Raw genomic sequence first — 15,983 nt, forward strand, 5'->3', positions numbered from 1 at the left:
TGACCCGTGCGGGACTAACCCCTCGGTTCTAAAAAAATGCCCCGCCGGGAGGTGGGTTTCTGCACCGTATCAGCCGACCCTCGTCCTACGTTGCGAAAGCCCCCAGGAAGGCGGCGGCGGCGGCGGCGGCGGCGGCGGCGGCGGCGGCGGCGGCGGCGGCGGCGGCGGCGGCGGCGTCGGCGCGCGCGCGGCGCGCGCGACGGGGGGGCGGAGCAGCGACCGCTGGCGCGGTCGCTGCTCCGTCTGCGACAGACGCGCGCTCTGCCGCTGCAGAGCGCGCGCGTCAGGGCAAGGGGCATGCGTGGCGGCGCGGGACGCGCGGCGGCGGCGGCGAGCCGCCGAGCGCTCCGTGAGCGGTGAGGCGGCCGGGCGAGGGCGCGGCGGGTGACGGGTCAAGGGAGCAGCCCACACCCGGCGTCGCTTTTTGAGCGACGCCTGTGGTACGCCTGCGCAGGGGCCGCAGGGCGGTCAGTTGTGGGGCGAGGCGGTGCCGGCCGCGGGCCGGGTGCAAGGCGCCGGCCTCGGCGCCGCCTCGGCGCGCCGCACGGGCGCGGCGAGCCTCTGAGCGGGAGCCGAAGGTTTGCCTGTGGGAGGTGGTAGGTGGGGGTGATTTGACTTTGCCGCAGAGGCCCTCCCTAGCTGTGAACAGCAAAACGGGACAGTATTCTTGCAGTCTACCTGCTACAGCGGTGGGGCAGGAGATTGGAGGGGCCCCTTGCAGAGCCGTGCCGCGCCCAGACCGGAAACTCGAGCGAGCCCAAGCAGCGCCGGGACGCTCCTCTTCACCGTGATGCTCCTCGCCATCATCGTCACCACGACGTGTCAGCTGCGGACGGGCGTCGCCCACGACATCGTGCGAGATCCCTGCCTCGCCTGCCAGGAGCGGCGTCGAGCTCCTCGCTGGGCAGGTGCGCGGGTAGAGCTCTCCACCATACTCTGCCGCGATCCCGGCTGCTGCGAGCACGGCGCCGCCCGGTGCGCGCGACATGACCCCTGCCGGGCCGTTCCCGCGCGCGCAGGTCGAGGAGGATGTGGAGTGCCAATGCGAAAGCACGACAGATGAGCGCGCGCCCTTCGCCGCCATGCAGCCCCGCCCCTTCCCGCCGTCGATTTCGTCGCCATCCGTGCGCGCGCCGCCGTTCACTCCGCCGCCGCCGTCGCCCCCACTTCACCACCGCCCCCGTTTTACGCCTCGCCGCCGCCGCCGTTCTCCTTCTTCCCGCCGCCCGCGCTTCCCTCAGTCGCGCGAAACACCGGCACCACTATTGGGGCGCCTGTGAGGCCGCCACACACTGATCTGTCGTGTCGACGGTGTCGTGTGGAGTGCTTCCGCCTTCCCCGCTGCCTGTGAGCAGGCACTTGTCGTTCTCAGGGGATGCCCAGGCGTCGCCCGCTGCCACCTCTCACGCGACGGCAGCGAGGCACTCTCTCTCAGAGGCGAGATCTTGTCCGGGCCCCGGCTGGAAGCGAAGCGAGCTCGCTCTCTCGTGTCCTCCATAGTCGGTCGCGGCGGCTCCTCGTGCCTCTTCCCAACGTTCCCTCGGCGGCCGATGCCGTCTGCTCCGGCTCCCCAGACTCCGGGTCTGACCTGCTCCGGGTCTGACCAGCTCCACAGTTTCTGTTTTGTCATCACCGGTGTCCGTCCTCTTCTTCGCCGCTTATGTACGTACTTTTAGCTTACTGGGACAAAAGGGAGAGGGGGTTGTGTTCTCTAGGCCCCTAGGGGCCCTACGCGCGGCGTGAGAGCTCGGAAGCGAGCTTTGCACGGCGATCGCAGTGTATGTAGCTCTTACGTACATTCCCGTAGAGGGTGTGCTCCGCTCCGCAAGCTCCATCGGTGAGCTGCGGTGGCGCGCCGGCCGCTTCATGCATAGCTCTCGGGCGAGCTGCGGCAAACGCGTTTTCCGTCCGCCCGTTTCATCGAGTTTGCCCGAGTGGTAAAATGCAATCGAATTTGCTCGAATGGTAAGGTGCAACTTTTGCATTTGGTAAAAGTTGCCCGAGTGGTCAGTGGGAAAAAAACCAAAGCGGAAAGGTGGCCCCAAGAGCTAAAGGTCAACATCCCCTCCGGCTACGACAATGTGAACCTGATCTGGACCTCACGGGGTTGACCCGTCTCCTATAGATCGAGACGGACTTCATGGACGGCCGAGCAATATTTCTTCACTACTATTATTAATTGATGCTTTTTGCACGGCTGAGGCCCCCCCCCCCCCCCCTCCCCTGCGCTCATTCCCTGCCCTCTCCCACCACACACTCCGTCAGAGCCCCCTCCCCTCTTGCACAACAGGAATTTTGACAATTAACCAGATGGATCAATGACAATCGATGGGCTTGCCCATCCCGGAGTGGTTCGACTCCACACAAATCCGAGACGGTGACGGGAAGCGTACGGCGGTCTCAGGCCCAGTGAGGTAGTGCGCCAGTTTAACCCGGATCCTGCTGAACAAGCTCCTCTTGTAGCTCGATCGGTCACACCGCCATCGCCGTCGGGGAGAGGGGGGACGACACTGCTTCGGCAGCGTGCACCTCGATCCTGCACCGTGTTTGTTATGACCCCCCCCAATGAACACACCAGTGAGGGAGGGCGAGACGATCGAGGGGTCCCGTACCATGCGGAATCGGCCCTATCAAGTGCTCAAGTGCTCAAGAGCCGTAGGAGGACTCTGCTGACAGGGTTTGCGATGAGGAGCGACCCGAAGGGTTTCTCGGAGGTTAGTGCACCACTAACCGCCGAAGCGCAAGCGCTGGGAGCAAGAACACTGCGACGTATCGGGCTCATACTAGCACCCCACCTCGCGAGCCGACGTTCTGGCTCAGCGAGGCTGCTGGACCAAAAGAACCGGTCCGCGAGGTGGGGTTGTTCCGGCTCGGGTCACTTCTCATCGCAAACTCGGTCGAGCAGGAGGTAAGGTGTGTGCGTGTGGGAGGCGGCGCGGCACTGTAGGAGCGGCGGTACGGCGGCACGGCGGTAACGCACGGCAGGAGGGACGGCGAATAAATGGCAAGGGCGGCGAGGCGCGGAAGGAGCGGCACGGTAAGGAGCGGCGGCACGGCGGCAGACCACGGCAGCGAACGGCGGAGCATTGGGCGGCGGGTCAAACGACTGAGCAGGGGGCGGCGGCAGGAAGGAGCGAGGACGGCGCGGTGGCGGCAGGATCACGGATAGGGTGGCACGGATAGGAGCGAGCGAGCGGCTAGGCGGCGGGAGGGCGAGGCGAGGGTGGCGGCGGGCGGATCACGAGGAGGTAGAAGGTCTGGCGCGGGCGGGCGAGCGGACGGCGAGCGAGCGGCTTGGCGGCGGGAGGGTGAGGCGAGGGTGGCGGCGGGCGGATCACGAGGAGGTAGAAGGTCTGGCGCGAGCGGGCGAGCGAACGGCGAGCGAGCGGCTAGGCGGCGGGAGGGTGAGGCGAGGGTGGCGGCGGTGGATCACGAGGAAGTAGAAGGTCTGGCGCGATCGGGCGGGCGAACGGAGTGCGAGCGGCTAGGGAAGGCGGCGGGGGGGTGAGGCGAGGGTGGCGGCAGGCGGATCACGAGGAGGTAGAAGGTCGAGCGCGAGCGTGCGAGCGAGCGGCGAGCGAGCGGCTAGGCGGTGGGAGGGTGAGGCGAGGTCGAGCGCGAGCGGGCGAGCGAGCGGCGAGCGAGCGGCTAGGCGGCGGGAGGGTGAGGCGAGGGTGGCGGCGGTGGATCACGAGGAAGTAGAAGGTCTGGCGCGATCGGGCGGGCGAACGGAGTGCGAGCGGCTAGGGAAGGCGGCGGGGGGGTGAGGCGAGGGTGGCCGGCAGGCGGATCACGAGGAGGTAGAAGGTCGAGCGCGCGTGCGAGCGAGCGGCGAGCGAGCGGCTAGGCGGTGGGAGGGTGAGGCGAGGTCGAGCGCGAGCGGGCGAGCGAGCGGCGAGCGAGCGGCTAGGCGGCGGGAGGGTGAGGCGAGGGTGGCGGCGACACGAGGAAGTACTTTTAGCTTTACTGGGAGAAAAGAGTGCTTACGGGCTTGTACAACCGAACAACCCACGATGTCACGCATCACAGAAATCAATTTCGGCGAGCCGCTTGCAGCCGCTCGCGTCGAGCTTGGCCAGGATCGCATCGAGCGCCTCCTCCCAGCACTCCTTGCCGCGAGGGCCGACGATCGCGATCTGATGCCCCGTCACCTCGGTCGCCTTGCCACTCGTGCTCACGCCGAGCTTCAGGTCGTGCTGGTAGATGTACACTCCCCGCGGCGTGTATGCAGCCAGCTGCAGCTCGTCAAAGGCCGCGGCGGCGCCCTCGTGCGGCAACTTGACATTATTGAAGCTCAGCCTCCAGCGCCGATTGTCCTTGTTCCACGACAGCTGCGCGCTCTTGCACTCCACTCGCAGGCCGTCTCGCATCCAGTCGTACTCGGCGTTGCTCTGCGAGCGCCAGCTTCCGTCGGCACACTTGCCTGGCTCCGCATCGGAGAAGCACAGCATCCAGCGCCGCTTGTCCTTCATCGACAGCTGCGCGCTCTTGCACTCCACTCGCAGGCCGTCTCGCATCCAGTCGTACTCGGCGTTGCTCTGCGAGCGCCAGCTTCCGTCGGCACACTTGCCTGGCTCTGCGTCAGCAAAGACTGCACGTGGGTGCCGAATTGCGTCCACCTCGCGCGCCAGCTGCTCCAGGTGGCCGCCGCGCGCTTTGCTGGCGGCCAGCAGCACGCCCTGAAAGGCTGCTTCTGTGCGGGTGGGCGGATGGGCATCGCAGGCGGCCTCAAGCCGCGAGTCATGCGTGGAGACAAACTCGAGGCGCTCGCAGCCGCTCGCGTCGAGCTTGGCCAGGATCGCATCGAGCGCCTCCTCCCAGCACTCCTTGCCGCGAGGGCCGACGATCGCGATCTGATGCCCCGTCACCTCGGTCGCCTTGCCACTCGTGCTCACGCCGAGCTTCAGGTCGTGCCGGTAGATGTACACTCCCCGCGGCGTGTATGCAGCCAGCTGCAGCTCGTTAAAGGCCGCGGCGGCGCCCTCGTGCGGCAACTTGACATTATTGAAGCTCAGCATCCAGCGCCGATTGTCCTTGTCCCACGACAGCTGCGCGCTCTTGCACTCCACTCGCAGGCCGTCTCGCATCCAGTCGTACTCGGCGTTGCTCTGCGAGCGCCAGCTTCCGTCGGCACACTTGCCTGGCTCCGCATCGGAGAAGGCAGCCTGTGGATGCCGTCCCTCATCGCAGCACCGGGCAAGCGTCTGCAACACCGCGCCACGCAACGGGCTGCTGCGGTTGGCCAGCAGCAGCCCTGCATACGCCGATGCGGCGACGGTGCGCTGGCTCAGGATGTGCGCAAAGTCGGCCGCGTTGCGCTGCAGCACGCGGCGGCTGGTGAGAGCGCGGAAGAACACGCGCATGTCGCAAGCCGCACTTGTGTCACGTCGGTCAAGTTGTCTCTCTCGAGCTGGGTCTGGACCAGCTAATTCTTTTCTCTTTAAAATCCCTGTGGTGGCGGCGTGCCGTCCTCCCACCCCTCCCTGGGGTTGTCTGTGTTCTTTCTTTCTTTCTTTCTGCTGCTCTTCTTCTCGCTCCAAGGCCCTGGGCGTGCGGTTGCCGACTGCAATCTAGCTCTTTATTTTGCGCCGTTCTTGAATTCTTTTCCTTGTTCTTTCGGTTCTTGTTTTTAAACCGCTTCTTTTTCTCGCTATGTTCTTTTTTTGCACAACACTGGGCGCGCACTGTGCTCGTTGTGCGAGAGTGCGAGGGGTTGAAAAATATTTTGCGCCAGCAACATTAACCCTTTCGCGTCATAAGGTTCTTGGAGACGCCCAATCTCGATATATCTCCAGTCGTTAGTGCATCGATGCCGCCCTTGGGCTCGGTGTTGCCACCAAGCCTGCCCAACGTGGTGTCGTGGGGATTGGAGTGGTCTGACCAGCAAGAAGACGGGTCGAGGCCCTCCGTAGGCTCGTGAGGCGTCCCTCGTCCCCCTTCTGCAGAGGGATGGTCATCTGAACCCGAAGATCGGTGCCCAGCAAGTGTGAGTGGTGAGCCGCGTGCACGGCTCTGCGGTATTGCTGACCGCTGGTGAGGTTGTAAAGCCATCCTCAAGCCGAGGCTGACATGTTTGTAGAAGGTATTCAAAGTACGAAGGTGTGGTGTCACACCGGTGGGGGGAAAGGCGCCAGTTGCACCGAGTTTGTGGTGTCACAACAGTAGAGAGGTCGACTGTCTCGCGGCGCGGCGGCCCCACGAGAAGCAGTCGGGAGACTATTACGAGCCAATATTTGGGCGCCTATTCGGCGCCCAAAGTGCTGATGTTGGTGATCTAAGTGGCAAGACGTGCCACCACACGGGGTGTGGGAATATAGGGATATAGGTAGACTATTCATCACTGTGGGGGGGGAGAGAGTGATAATAGAGGGGTGTTGAGGTGGGGCTGGTGGAGGTGATTCTCCGGGTCAGTCTGGAGGTCATTCTCCACCACCTTCTGCGACATGAACAACGTTGAGGATTTCAGCCAACAATAGCGCAACTCTGTTAGGCCCCAAATTAACGTTTGACAACCCTAGTAGCCACCCTAGCCCGAGGGCCGTGCACACGCGCATGACATGTGTACCACTCGCGACTCGGCGCATGTTGGTGTGTCACGTGTCAGCGTAGCACGCGCCGTGTGCAATGTACACTTCTGTGTAGAAACGGTGCACTCCGGCACGGGAAACTTGAGACGACAGCGCGCCACGGCCAGCACATGCACCGTTCGTGCGCGTGTGGCGGCAGCCCACGCGCCCGGCCCACCCGCACGGACGCGACCAAACAATTCACCCACCTGGAATGGCCAGCCAGCCAGCCGACAAAACTGACATCATCGCGCCCTCGCGCGCTGGCCAGCAGGGCGCGCGCGCGTCCGCGCGGCCCGGTGGCTGGCGCCGACTCGCTGGTGCAGACCGAGGCACGACTTCCCGAACTGCAGCCCAGACTCGTCCGCCACCGCACGGTACACCTGCGTGAACGCGCCCGCCACCTGGCCGGCGGGCAGGGGGGGCGAGAGCAGGACGAGAGCTCAGGGGATGGAGCTCGAGGGACAGAGTGCAGAGGTGAGCGGGGGGGTGCCAACATGTCGTTCACCTGCTCGAGAAGGGCGCCGGGGCACTCGAGCGGCGGCGGCAGCGGCCGACGGAGCATTCGACAGGCAAGCGCGACGCACGCCAGCCCAATGGCGTCGTCGGCGACGCTGAGCGGCAATGCCGTCTTGCAGATGTCGTTGGCAAGGTAGCACGCTGTCGCGGTGAGCTCGACGTTTGCGCTGCCCTCGCAGCTGCCACCGGCAGCGCCGTCGCCCTCGCCCATGGCGAGCGCGAGGTGGCGCGCGATCGCAGCGTGCGGGTCGCACGACACGGGCGCCTCGGGTTCAAACATCACCGCCTCGAAGAGGACCTGCTCGCACGCCTCCATGTCCTGAGCGCTGTACGGATTGGTCTCGTCGCCGAGGTCCTTCCTCAGCTTCGGCATGGCGCGTTCTAACGCAGAAGCGGCCGCCTGGCACTCCTCCACCTTTGACCCGACCAGCAGAGCGGTCGGCGCCAGCAGGAGAGGGTCGTGAGCCTCCAAGCTGCGCGAGCTGTAGAAGCGGCGAAAGATCAGCGCCGCAGTCAGGCACGCGCGCTGGCGCAGCCCGGCCTGATGCCCGAGAGCCATGAGGTAAGAGCTGTAATAGAAGAGGGCCCGATCGGCCTCGGCCTCGGTGAGCGCGCTCATGTAAATACACGGGCTCTGGGCCCCCGGCGGACAAGCACTGAGCGGTGACTTGTCTCTCCGTAGACCGAGCCGCTCGGGCCGGAGGCCGGGTGACTTGTTCACATAAACGCACAACTCCGCCCCCAAGACGCACAAGCACAGACAGTCGAGAAGGGGGAGAGACAGCAACGACAGTCAGAAGTCAGCGCTGGGTCCCAGGAAGGCGAATGCGATGACGGCCTCTAGTGTGAGCTCTAGCTAGTGAGCTCAGACTTGTTCACGTAAACGCACAACCAACCCCGGCGCACAACCCCGGGCCCCGAAATCGCACAGTGATGACAGTGACATGCAACACAACCTTGGGAGCGGTGATCTTAGTCCTAGAAGATGTAGGATTGGCAGCGTAGGTGCTAGCAATCGTACAGAGATGCTACGATTGCGAGGAGTGCTGCTCACAAAGTCACAATCCTTCGACTTGGGCACGGGACTGGCGCGCACTGGCACTAACACAGGTACACCACTGGAGCCGCCTAAGCGACTCCGGCGAGGACGGCGAGGCACTTAGCTCCGTGCAGAATCGATCGTGCTTTTTGGGTTGGGTTGTTGGGTTGGGTTGGTTGAGGGTCGGGTTGGGTTGTTCCGCGTGAGGTTGGGTCGTCGGCGCGAAGGGTGAGGTCTCGACCGCCGCCGCTCACGCCAGCGGACGGCCACCATCGGTGTTTTTGGCTTCGCCACCGTCCAAGGCGTGCGCCATGCGCTCGCCGGCATCGAGCGAGCAACGTGATCGACCGAGCGGCTTGCTGTGTGGACGCCTTCTTCTGGCTCTCGTCGAGAGCGTTTTGCGTCCCGGCGGGTGGGAGAATGTGTGTGGTCTGATGTGTCACTTTGTGCGTCACATCGGTCTTGATAACAAGCACGGTCGATCCGTCGAAGCGATACACTCGTTCCTATCACGCTGGAAGGCTTGCACGGAGCTCTGTGCCGGCACACAGAAGAGCCGTGCGGCAAGAGAAGAGCTCGATGGGGAGCGAGAACCGTCAGATTTTCAGGTGTAACCTGAAGTCCTTCGCGATGCACTCATTCCCTCCCGAGCGAAAGCCTGTGGCTCTCTCGAACTCGTCGATATATTGCGGATAAACTGCTCTTCCCGCATAGCTTGCAGACCAGAGTCGGAGGCGCAGAAAGGCTGCGAGTGCTCGACGAGTCTTGCGAGCTGCGCGGTCAAACCTGGGGGGGAACTGACCGCATCAAGGCGGACTTCCGAAACCTGGGTGAGCACCTCTGGCAGTTCTGCAGCTATCTCGATAGCGATCCCCTCGTACATCCACCAGGCGCGCCGCGACTTCCGACTGGAGATCGAGGAGGCCATTACGAGCCAATTCCCGCTTGGCGCGGACTTCACCGTGTCGGACGAGGAGCTCGCCAAGCTGCTCGGAGACGCCCGCGACGGCACCCTTGACCTGCAGCGGCTGCGAGGCTTGGCCAAGCGCTCGCTCGGCGCCAGCGGCGTCGCGTGCGACGCGCAACGCGTCGGCTCGGCTAGTGATGACATCAAGTCATCACTCATCAGCATGCCTCACATGCGTGTCGCGACACATGGCACGGTGCGTCCGTGCGTCTCACAGCAGGAGAGAAAGAGAGCGCGCACACACGCGGCAGCCGGCACACGCGTCTCTCCAGCCGCGTCAACTCTCTCTCAGCGTCTCCCTCGGACTCGAGACTCACGCATGCAGGAGGAAAGCGAAAGGCCTCGAATTGCGTGTGTCCATCCCACATCCCCCGCCCCCCCTACTCCTAAACCACGGCCTTCTCTCCGTCGCCTCCTCCGCCGCCTTCCGCCCCCGCCTTCTGCTGCCGCCCTCCTCCTCAGCCGCGCCGCGCCTGCGCGTCATAGAGCAAGTCTCCCACCTGCAGCCCGCGCCGCGCGTACCACTGATTGAAAGAAAGAAAACAGCGAAGCCAAACGAGGGATGGGGGAGGATCACAGGGTCCCCACCTGCACGAGCAGGCTTTTGGAAGGACGGTCAGGGGCACAGGTGGGGCTCTCCTGCTCCTGACAAGGGACACGACAGGCTCGCAGCGCGGAGTGCAGTCGAAACACAAGGTATACTCCGCCACATCGAAAGTGGAGCCAAAACTCAGCCTTGAGTTCTCAGCGCCCTCACGGCCCGCCGATGGCAAACCCGACTCCCTCCATCCGTGTGGCGCCGCCCGATGGTGCCGGGAATCCTCTTCCGGAGCGATTTCCCCTAGGGTTAGCGCCGAAAAAGCCGGGGCCCTTAGCTCCGGCTAGGGCTGCGGGGCCTCCGAAGCCGACCCGAGGAAGGGCCGACTTAGGGTTAGCATAGCGGGCCCATAAGGCCGCCCACGCCCGCGAGGATGGTTGTGTGTTTGCCTCTCCGACTCGGACGGCCGCCTCAGAGGGCGGGAGTGCTTCCTCTCGCCCTCTCACCCGCGGGTGATGGCCGAGTCCACGGAGCCGCACGCTGCCTCTCCTTGGACGCAAGGCTCCGACTTCTATAGAGAAAACCCCATCTGCACCAGCGTTTTAAAGTGAAATCGTCAAGAGAAATCGACGCCCCGGGCTGGGCTTTGGGGTAGGCAGCCACCCTTTTGAAGGTGAGGCGTATCTGCCGACCTGTGAAGACGCTTTACTTGCGAGCAGTGCGTGGACCAGATGGCGCGAGGGCACCGCAACATGGCTAAGGAGGCAGGGAAGCTTCTGCTCCAAGACGGCCGCTCAGGACCGCAAAATGGTGTTCCTGAAGGTTGTGTTAGTCGGGCTGGCCAGTCCCCCTCCCCGGGGCCTGACGGTCCAATGTTTCCCTCAAGAGTACTTCTCCCCTACCCCCCCTTCCACTTTACTGTACCGTACGAAAGTGTGAACAGGTTGGAGCAGCAGCTCCTGAGCACGGCGCCGCAGGCGCCTGTTGATAGGTCCAGGTGATAGCCCTGGATGGGCAATGCATACGCCTACTTGGGCCTCAGATCGCCCGACCGCGTCCCGGTGCTCTGTGGTCGGATTTGTGACGCCGCCGCACCGCGCCGCGGCCGGGGGCCCGCCGGAGGCCAAGGATGGCCGTGGCGGACCGGGACGAGCTCTGGGAGGTTCAGTGTCAGTGTATATATTGTAGAGACAGACCGTATGCACAATATCTCTCAGTCTAGCTAAGCCTGGGAAGGCGATGCCGGGGCCGTACAGCAGCTTGATGGTGCTTCGCCGGCGTGCGTCCCGGAGCGGTGCCGGACGAGCGGTCCGTGGGAGGAAAACGGTTCTTAACGCCGACGCCGCTCTGATTCGACTTTTAACTTCAAACAAAGACAGTCGCACGCGCCGCAGTGCGGCGCGTGCGACTGTCAGGAGCGGATCCGTCACAGTTAGTCGTGCTCACGCCGGGATCGTCATCTCCTCAACCCCCCCAACCAGGCAGATTTAGGCTACAATTCACTCCTCCCCGCTGTACACTGTAGTCGGCCCCGTGAACCAGTCTGCTGTGAGAGCCCCTGTGTGAAGAGTGCGGAAGGGGAGGCTACAATTGGACCGACCAGCCGGCTGGCCTGGGCGTGCAACTTCAGTCGGCCTCAGTGGCGCGTGTTCTCACCAGAACAGTGCCTCCGCGGCGCTGCGGCGGCGCCCGAAAGGCCGATCCGACCCGGCAGCCCCCCGGAGCGTGCATCCAAGCGTCCGCCACCGCCGGCTCAGCCCCGGCTCGACATGACTCTGGCCCGCGCGGGGTCGCCGACGGCGCCGAGTCGGCGCCAGAGGCACGCCCGGCGGCCGGATGGTCGCCTCGAGCGCTGAGCGGCTGCCGCCACGGTCACTTACGCTCGAGTTGCGCCAGGTGCGCCTCTCGGTGGCCCGGCGCGGCCGCACGTGCTCTCTGTAGATGTCTGCTCTCACTCGACGGCAGGCGTGCTCCGTGCTCTCGCCCGATTCTCTCCCTGCCGCCGGCCTCCGCCCCCGAGCGACCGCCGCCGCACACCGACTATTGCCGGTATGACTGCCGTCCCTCACTCAGCCGTCCGTTTGTCCTCAGCGCTCGCACGACCGACGTTCTTCCTCCTCTGCGGCCTCGCTCGGGCCCGCTCGTCGACACGCGCAACCAGCAGACGCCCGTGTCGGAGCTTCTGTGCCGGCTTGGAGCTTCCATCGCTGATGGGGGCACGCCCGGCCCGGCACTCTCGCACACCGTGGAGCGCGGCACCGCGCGCGCTCACGCCGCCCACCTTTGCTGCCTGCGCAGGTGCGGCTCTGTCCCGGCGGCTCACTCATCGAGCACCTCACGGCTGCGCGGCGGCTCACTCATCCGCACCACCGCGACCGGTGCGCCATCCCACATCACGCCTCTCGCCCACGTCCACCCGCACATACACTCTCTCACTCTGTCATGAGTAGTCTTCAATCGACACGGTCTCTTGGAGTAGTCACATCAGCACCGGCGCCGGCACAGCGCACCGCTGCACTCGCCTCCGTTAGGTTGCAAACATCGCCCTCAACATCCGCTTGCGCCTCACACGTCCGGGGGCAGTGTCGCGTGAGCCACAGCTTAGCACCGACGCCAGGCTCTTAGCTGTTAGCTCTACGTGTACGTGTGTGTGTGGTGGGGGGGGGAGGGCGGCGTAGTCAAAAGAAAAGCCTCAGTCGAGAGAGGCTAGTAGCCCCTTCGAGTGCGGGCTCCGTACCCGTCTTGTCCTGGCATATCAGAGAGGCGAATGGGACAGGGGTTGAAGGGGTACTTGGTACCCGGCCCGTTTTTCGCGTTTCTCTACAAAACTGTGTCCGAGCCGAAGGCCCGAGGCGAGGTGAGCTCGACATGCGACCAACGTGGTCCCGCACACCAGTGCTCGTGCTCGCACGTGCGGCCGCCTCTCCTGCTCGACTACTCGTGCTCTGCCTCTGCGCGCTCGCTGCGTCCGTGCCACTGCTTCGCTGCCTCTCGCCGCTGCTCCTGTCCTTGACTGCGCCTCGGGTCGAGGCGCCAGCAGCAGCGTCAATGGAGTGGCTGGTCCACACTGCAGCAGCGCCGCGAACGGACGCGAGAACAAACACGGAGGCGACCGTGCCGATGAGCGCGAGCAGAAGCAGCGGGAGCGCGGGGCAGCACGATGGGTCGGGCAAGACCTTGGCCCAGCGCCGCGCCTTGCCCATGCTGCCGCCGCCGCCGCCGTCGGCGTCGCCGACCACAGGCTCGTCGGCCGGCGCGGCATCGTCGTCGGCGGCAGGGGGTGGGGGGTCGGCGGGCACGTCCTCGTCGTAGCCGTCGTCATCGGGATCAGGAGTGGCGTATCGCGCGGGCGACATGCCGGCGAGCTCGTCGACCGTCGAGTAGGTGCCTGCGACCGAGCACGGGGGTGCGTGACGCTCGGACCGACGCATGGGACCGGCTCTTCCGTGCGTCGAGAGCGGCGACGCTTTCGAGGCGCGCGGCAGAGGCCCGCGGTGTGCTTCCGAGCGCGTCCGCGGCCGCGACGCGGCAGCGGGAGGTGCCCCGCCCACCAAGGCAGCCGGCCCGGCCGCTGCGGGGCCGTCGCGGGGGCGCAGGCGGGCGGGGCGACCTCAGATTTCGCGGCTTGGAGCGGGCGCCGCCAGCCGGCGTGTCGGACCATACTTGAAATTCTGGCTGAACCAATGAGGGTGGCGCTGCGGGCGCTGCTACTTGTCGCTCTGCTTGCCGACGGCGCACCGGACCAATCCCCAGGGCGCGGCGTGCGGAGACAGCCCACGCTGCTCGCGGTCGACGGGCGCGCTCTCGCGGAGATGGGTGCGTTCGTCCGAACCCCCTCTGCTGCACACTCCCGAGAGCAGCTTCATCTCTCCGTCAGCCGTGTTCCTCCTCCATCGATCAAGACGCGTCGACAGCCCAGCAGCACTCACAGCTTTGCCGGCCTGCGCCTCGCAGCACACGTCGCAAAGGTCATAAATTCCGGCCTCACAAGCGCACTCCGACTATCGGGCAGCTCGGCCGCCGCAAATGTCGGAGCCATTTCGGCAACCGTGCGCTCCTGGTGGACGAAGGGCGGTGTTATGGATACGGCGGGTGGTGCCCTCCTCGCTCTCAAGGCGTACACGCTGTGGTTCTTCTTCGGCCTCCTCGGTGCGCACTCCGCACCCTCTCCGCTCCTCTCCTCGGCGAAAGAACACACAGAACGCCTCTCACGGTGGCCGCGGGCGGCAGGCCTCCACCACGTGTACCTCGGCCGGCCGCGCGCGGCGCTCCGCGCCTGCCTCACCCTCAACTACCTTGGCCTGGGCTGGCTCTACGACGGCATCTCGCTGCCTCTCCGCGCGCAAGCGCTGCGCCTCTCGCTCGCGCCGGGGGCCGCAGGCGAGGGCGGCGTCGAGGAGGAGGGCGATGCGGCCGCGGTGGACGAGACAAGCCGCGAGGACGCGTCCCTCGCACGCGCGCTCGCTGCCGCTCTCTGCCGCGCCGCCGCCTTCTGCGGGGGCGCTGCCCTCGCGCTGCTCTTTGGCGCGCTGCAGTGCGTCGCCTGCGCCTGGCGCGCGCAGCCTAGAGACTCTTAGAAGCCAACCCTCTCTCTCACAGCGCACTGGCACGACGAGGGCGTGGACTGGCGCACTCTAGCACACACACTTCGGCGCACCACCGGAGGCCGCCTAGTGTATTCCGCCTAGAAGCTTGAGACAGACCCGGCCATGCGCCGGCCAGCACTCGAGAGGGAGGCACGACTCCTCGGCTGCATCTCCCGCTGCTCTCCACTGCGTCCCGCTGCCACTCGCACCGAATGTACTCTCGCGAGGGCCTGAGCACACGGCCGCGGCGCTGCCTTCCCTCGCCCCCGCCACCGTCGTCACCGCCGCGCCGCCCTCGCCGCCACCACCCTCTCCTTCTCCGCTCTCACCACCGCCCCCCTCACCTCCACCCTCGCCGCCACCGCCCTCGCCGCCTCCACCCTCTCCTTCTCCGCTCTCACCACCGCCGCCCTCACCTCCACCCTCGCCGCCACCGCCCTCACCTCCACCCTCGCCGCCTCCACCCTCGCCGCCACCGCCCTCGCCGCCACCGCCCTCGCTGCCACCGCCCTCGCCGCCACCGCCCTCGCCGCCACCGCCCTCGCCGCCACCGCCCTCGCCGCCACCGCCCTCGCCACCACCGCCCTCGCCGCCACCGCCCTCGCCGCCACCGCCCTCGCCGCCACCGCCCTCGCCGCCACCGCCCTCGCCGCCACCGCCCTCGCCGCCACCACCCTCGCCGCCACCGCCCTCGCCGCCACCGCCCTCGCCGCCACCGCCCTCGCCGCCACCGCCCTCGCCGCCACCGCCCTCGCCGCCACCGCCCTCGCCGCCACCGCCCTCGCCGCCACCGCCCTCGCCGCCACCGCCCTCGCCGCCACCGCCCTCGCCGCCACCGCCCTCGCCGCCACCGCCCTCGCCGCCACCGCCCTCGCCGCCACCGCCCTCGCCGCCACCGCCCTCGCCGCCACCGCCCTCGCCGCCACCGCCCTCGCCGCCACCGCCCTCGCCGCCACCGCCCTCGCCGCCACCGCCCTCGCCGCCACCGCCCTCGCCGCCACCGCCTTCGCCGCCACCGCCCTCGCCGCCACCACCCTCGCCGCCACCACCCTCGCCGCCACCGCCTTCGCCGCCACCGCCTTCGCCGCCACCGCCCTCGCCGCCACCGCCCTCGCCGCCACCGCCCTCGCCGCCACCGCCCTCGCCGCCACCGCCCTCGCCGCCACCGCCCTCGGCGGCTGCACCAACACACACCTCTAGATTGCAAAGTCCGGCACTGTCCTCCACCTGACCTGAGCTGTGGTGGCTGCGCTCCCACCTCCTCCCTCTCCTCCCCCGACTCTGGTGACACAGGCTCTCCTTGCTAGGACCGGAGCACAGACTCTTGAATCCCGACTAGCGCTCGAGAGGACACGCACTCCGCTGCACTCCGCTGCACGCGGCCGTATTCCGCTGTCCTCACTGCACTCGTACCCCCCTCGTGCTCACGCGCTGCTCCGAGTGCCCTGCACAGTGCCGTCTCCCCGCCCTCATCTGCGGGCGTATGCGCGACACAGGCTCTCCCTGCCGGCCGTGCTGATTCCGGCGGGGCGTTGGATCCGGCTCCGGTCGGCGCTGCAGCTGCTCGGCCTCGGCGCCGCCCTCGAGCTCGGCCCCGCCGCCACGCCGCCGCGCCGCGCCGCCCTCGCCCTCGCCGCCGCCGCGCTGATGATGGTCGCGCAGGCGGGATTACTCGAGATTACCCGAGATTACCCGAGATTACCCGCTGATGATCCTCGCGCAGGCGGGCGCGATGCCTGGCCGAGGCCGTTCCTAGACCGTTCCTAGA

General features: G+C 66.6%; 3 protein-coding genes across 3 annotated transcripts in view; 2 read left to right on the forward strand and 1 right to left on the reverse strand.

Annotated features, from left to right (window-relative positions):
- Positions 1 to 6,620: 6,620 nt before the first annotated feature.
- EMIHUDRAFT_436188 (hypothetical protein) lies at positions 6,621 to 7,782 on the reverse strand. The gene is made up of 2 exons (XM_005771239.1): positions 7,075 to 7,782; positions 6,621 to 6,970 (listed from the first exon to the last, which is right to left on the reverse strand). The coding sequence occupies exons 1-2, from the start codon at positions 7,702 to 7,704 to the stop codon at positions 6,812 to 6,814; spliced, it is 789 nt and encodes a 262-aa protein (XP_005771296.1). The 5' UTR covers positions 7,705 to 7,782; the 3' UTR covers positions 6,621 to 6,811.
- Positions 7,783 to 11,259: 3,477 nt separating this feature from the next.
- On the forward strand, positions 11,260 to 12,451 carry EMIHUDRAFT_451247 (hypothetical protein; the record flags this gene model as incomplete). The annotated part of the gene is made up of 4 exons (XM_005771240.1): positions 11,260 to 11,594; positions 11,721 to 11,845; positions 11,928 to 12,007; positions 12,161 to 12,451. Coding segments are annotated over 4 exons (687 nt in total), but the record flags the coding sequence as incomplete, so codon positions are not given.
- An 861-nt stretch (positions 12,452 to 13,312) lies between these two features.
- EMIHUDRAFT_451248 (hypothetical protein) overlaps positions 13,313 to 15,983 on the forward strand; it is a gene marked incomplete at both ends in the record, with an annotated part of 5,446 nt that continues 2,775 nt past the window's right edge. The window contains 3 exons of the mRNA XM_005771241.1: positions 13,313 to 13,445; positions 13,584 to 13,778; positions 13,977 to 14,167. Of these exons, the coding sequence (XP_005771298.1) occupies positions 13,313 to 13,445; positions 13,584 to 13,778; positions 13,977 to 14,167 (519 nt within the window). The remainder of the gene's footprint in view (positions 13,446 to 13,583; positions 13,779 to 13,976; positions 14,168 to 15,983) is intronic.

This window comes from Emiliania huxleyi (assembly GCF_000372725.1).
Source record: "Emiliania huxleyi CCMP1516 unplaced genomic scaffold EMIHUscaffold_39, whole genome shotgun sequence".
Classification (NCBI taxonomy): domain Eukaryota; phylum Haptophyta; order Isochrysidales; family Noelaerhabdaceae; genus Emiliania; species Emiliania huxleyi.

Excerpts from the sequence above, each read along its gene's own strand:
- EMIHUDRAFT_436188 (XM_005771239.1), bottom strand. The coding sequence starts at position 7,704 with ATGAGCGCGCTCACCGAGGCCGAGGCCGATCGGGCCCTCTTCTATTAC. Across the intron at positions 6,971-7,074 it reads CCGGCGCCCTTCTCGAGCAG|GTGGCGGGCGCGTTCACGCA; the intron begins GTGAACGACATG and ends CCCGCCGGCCAG.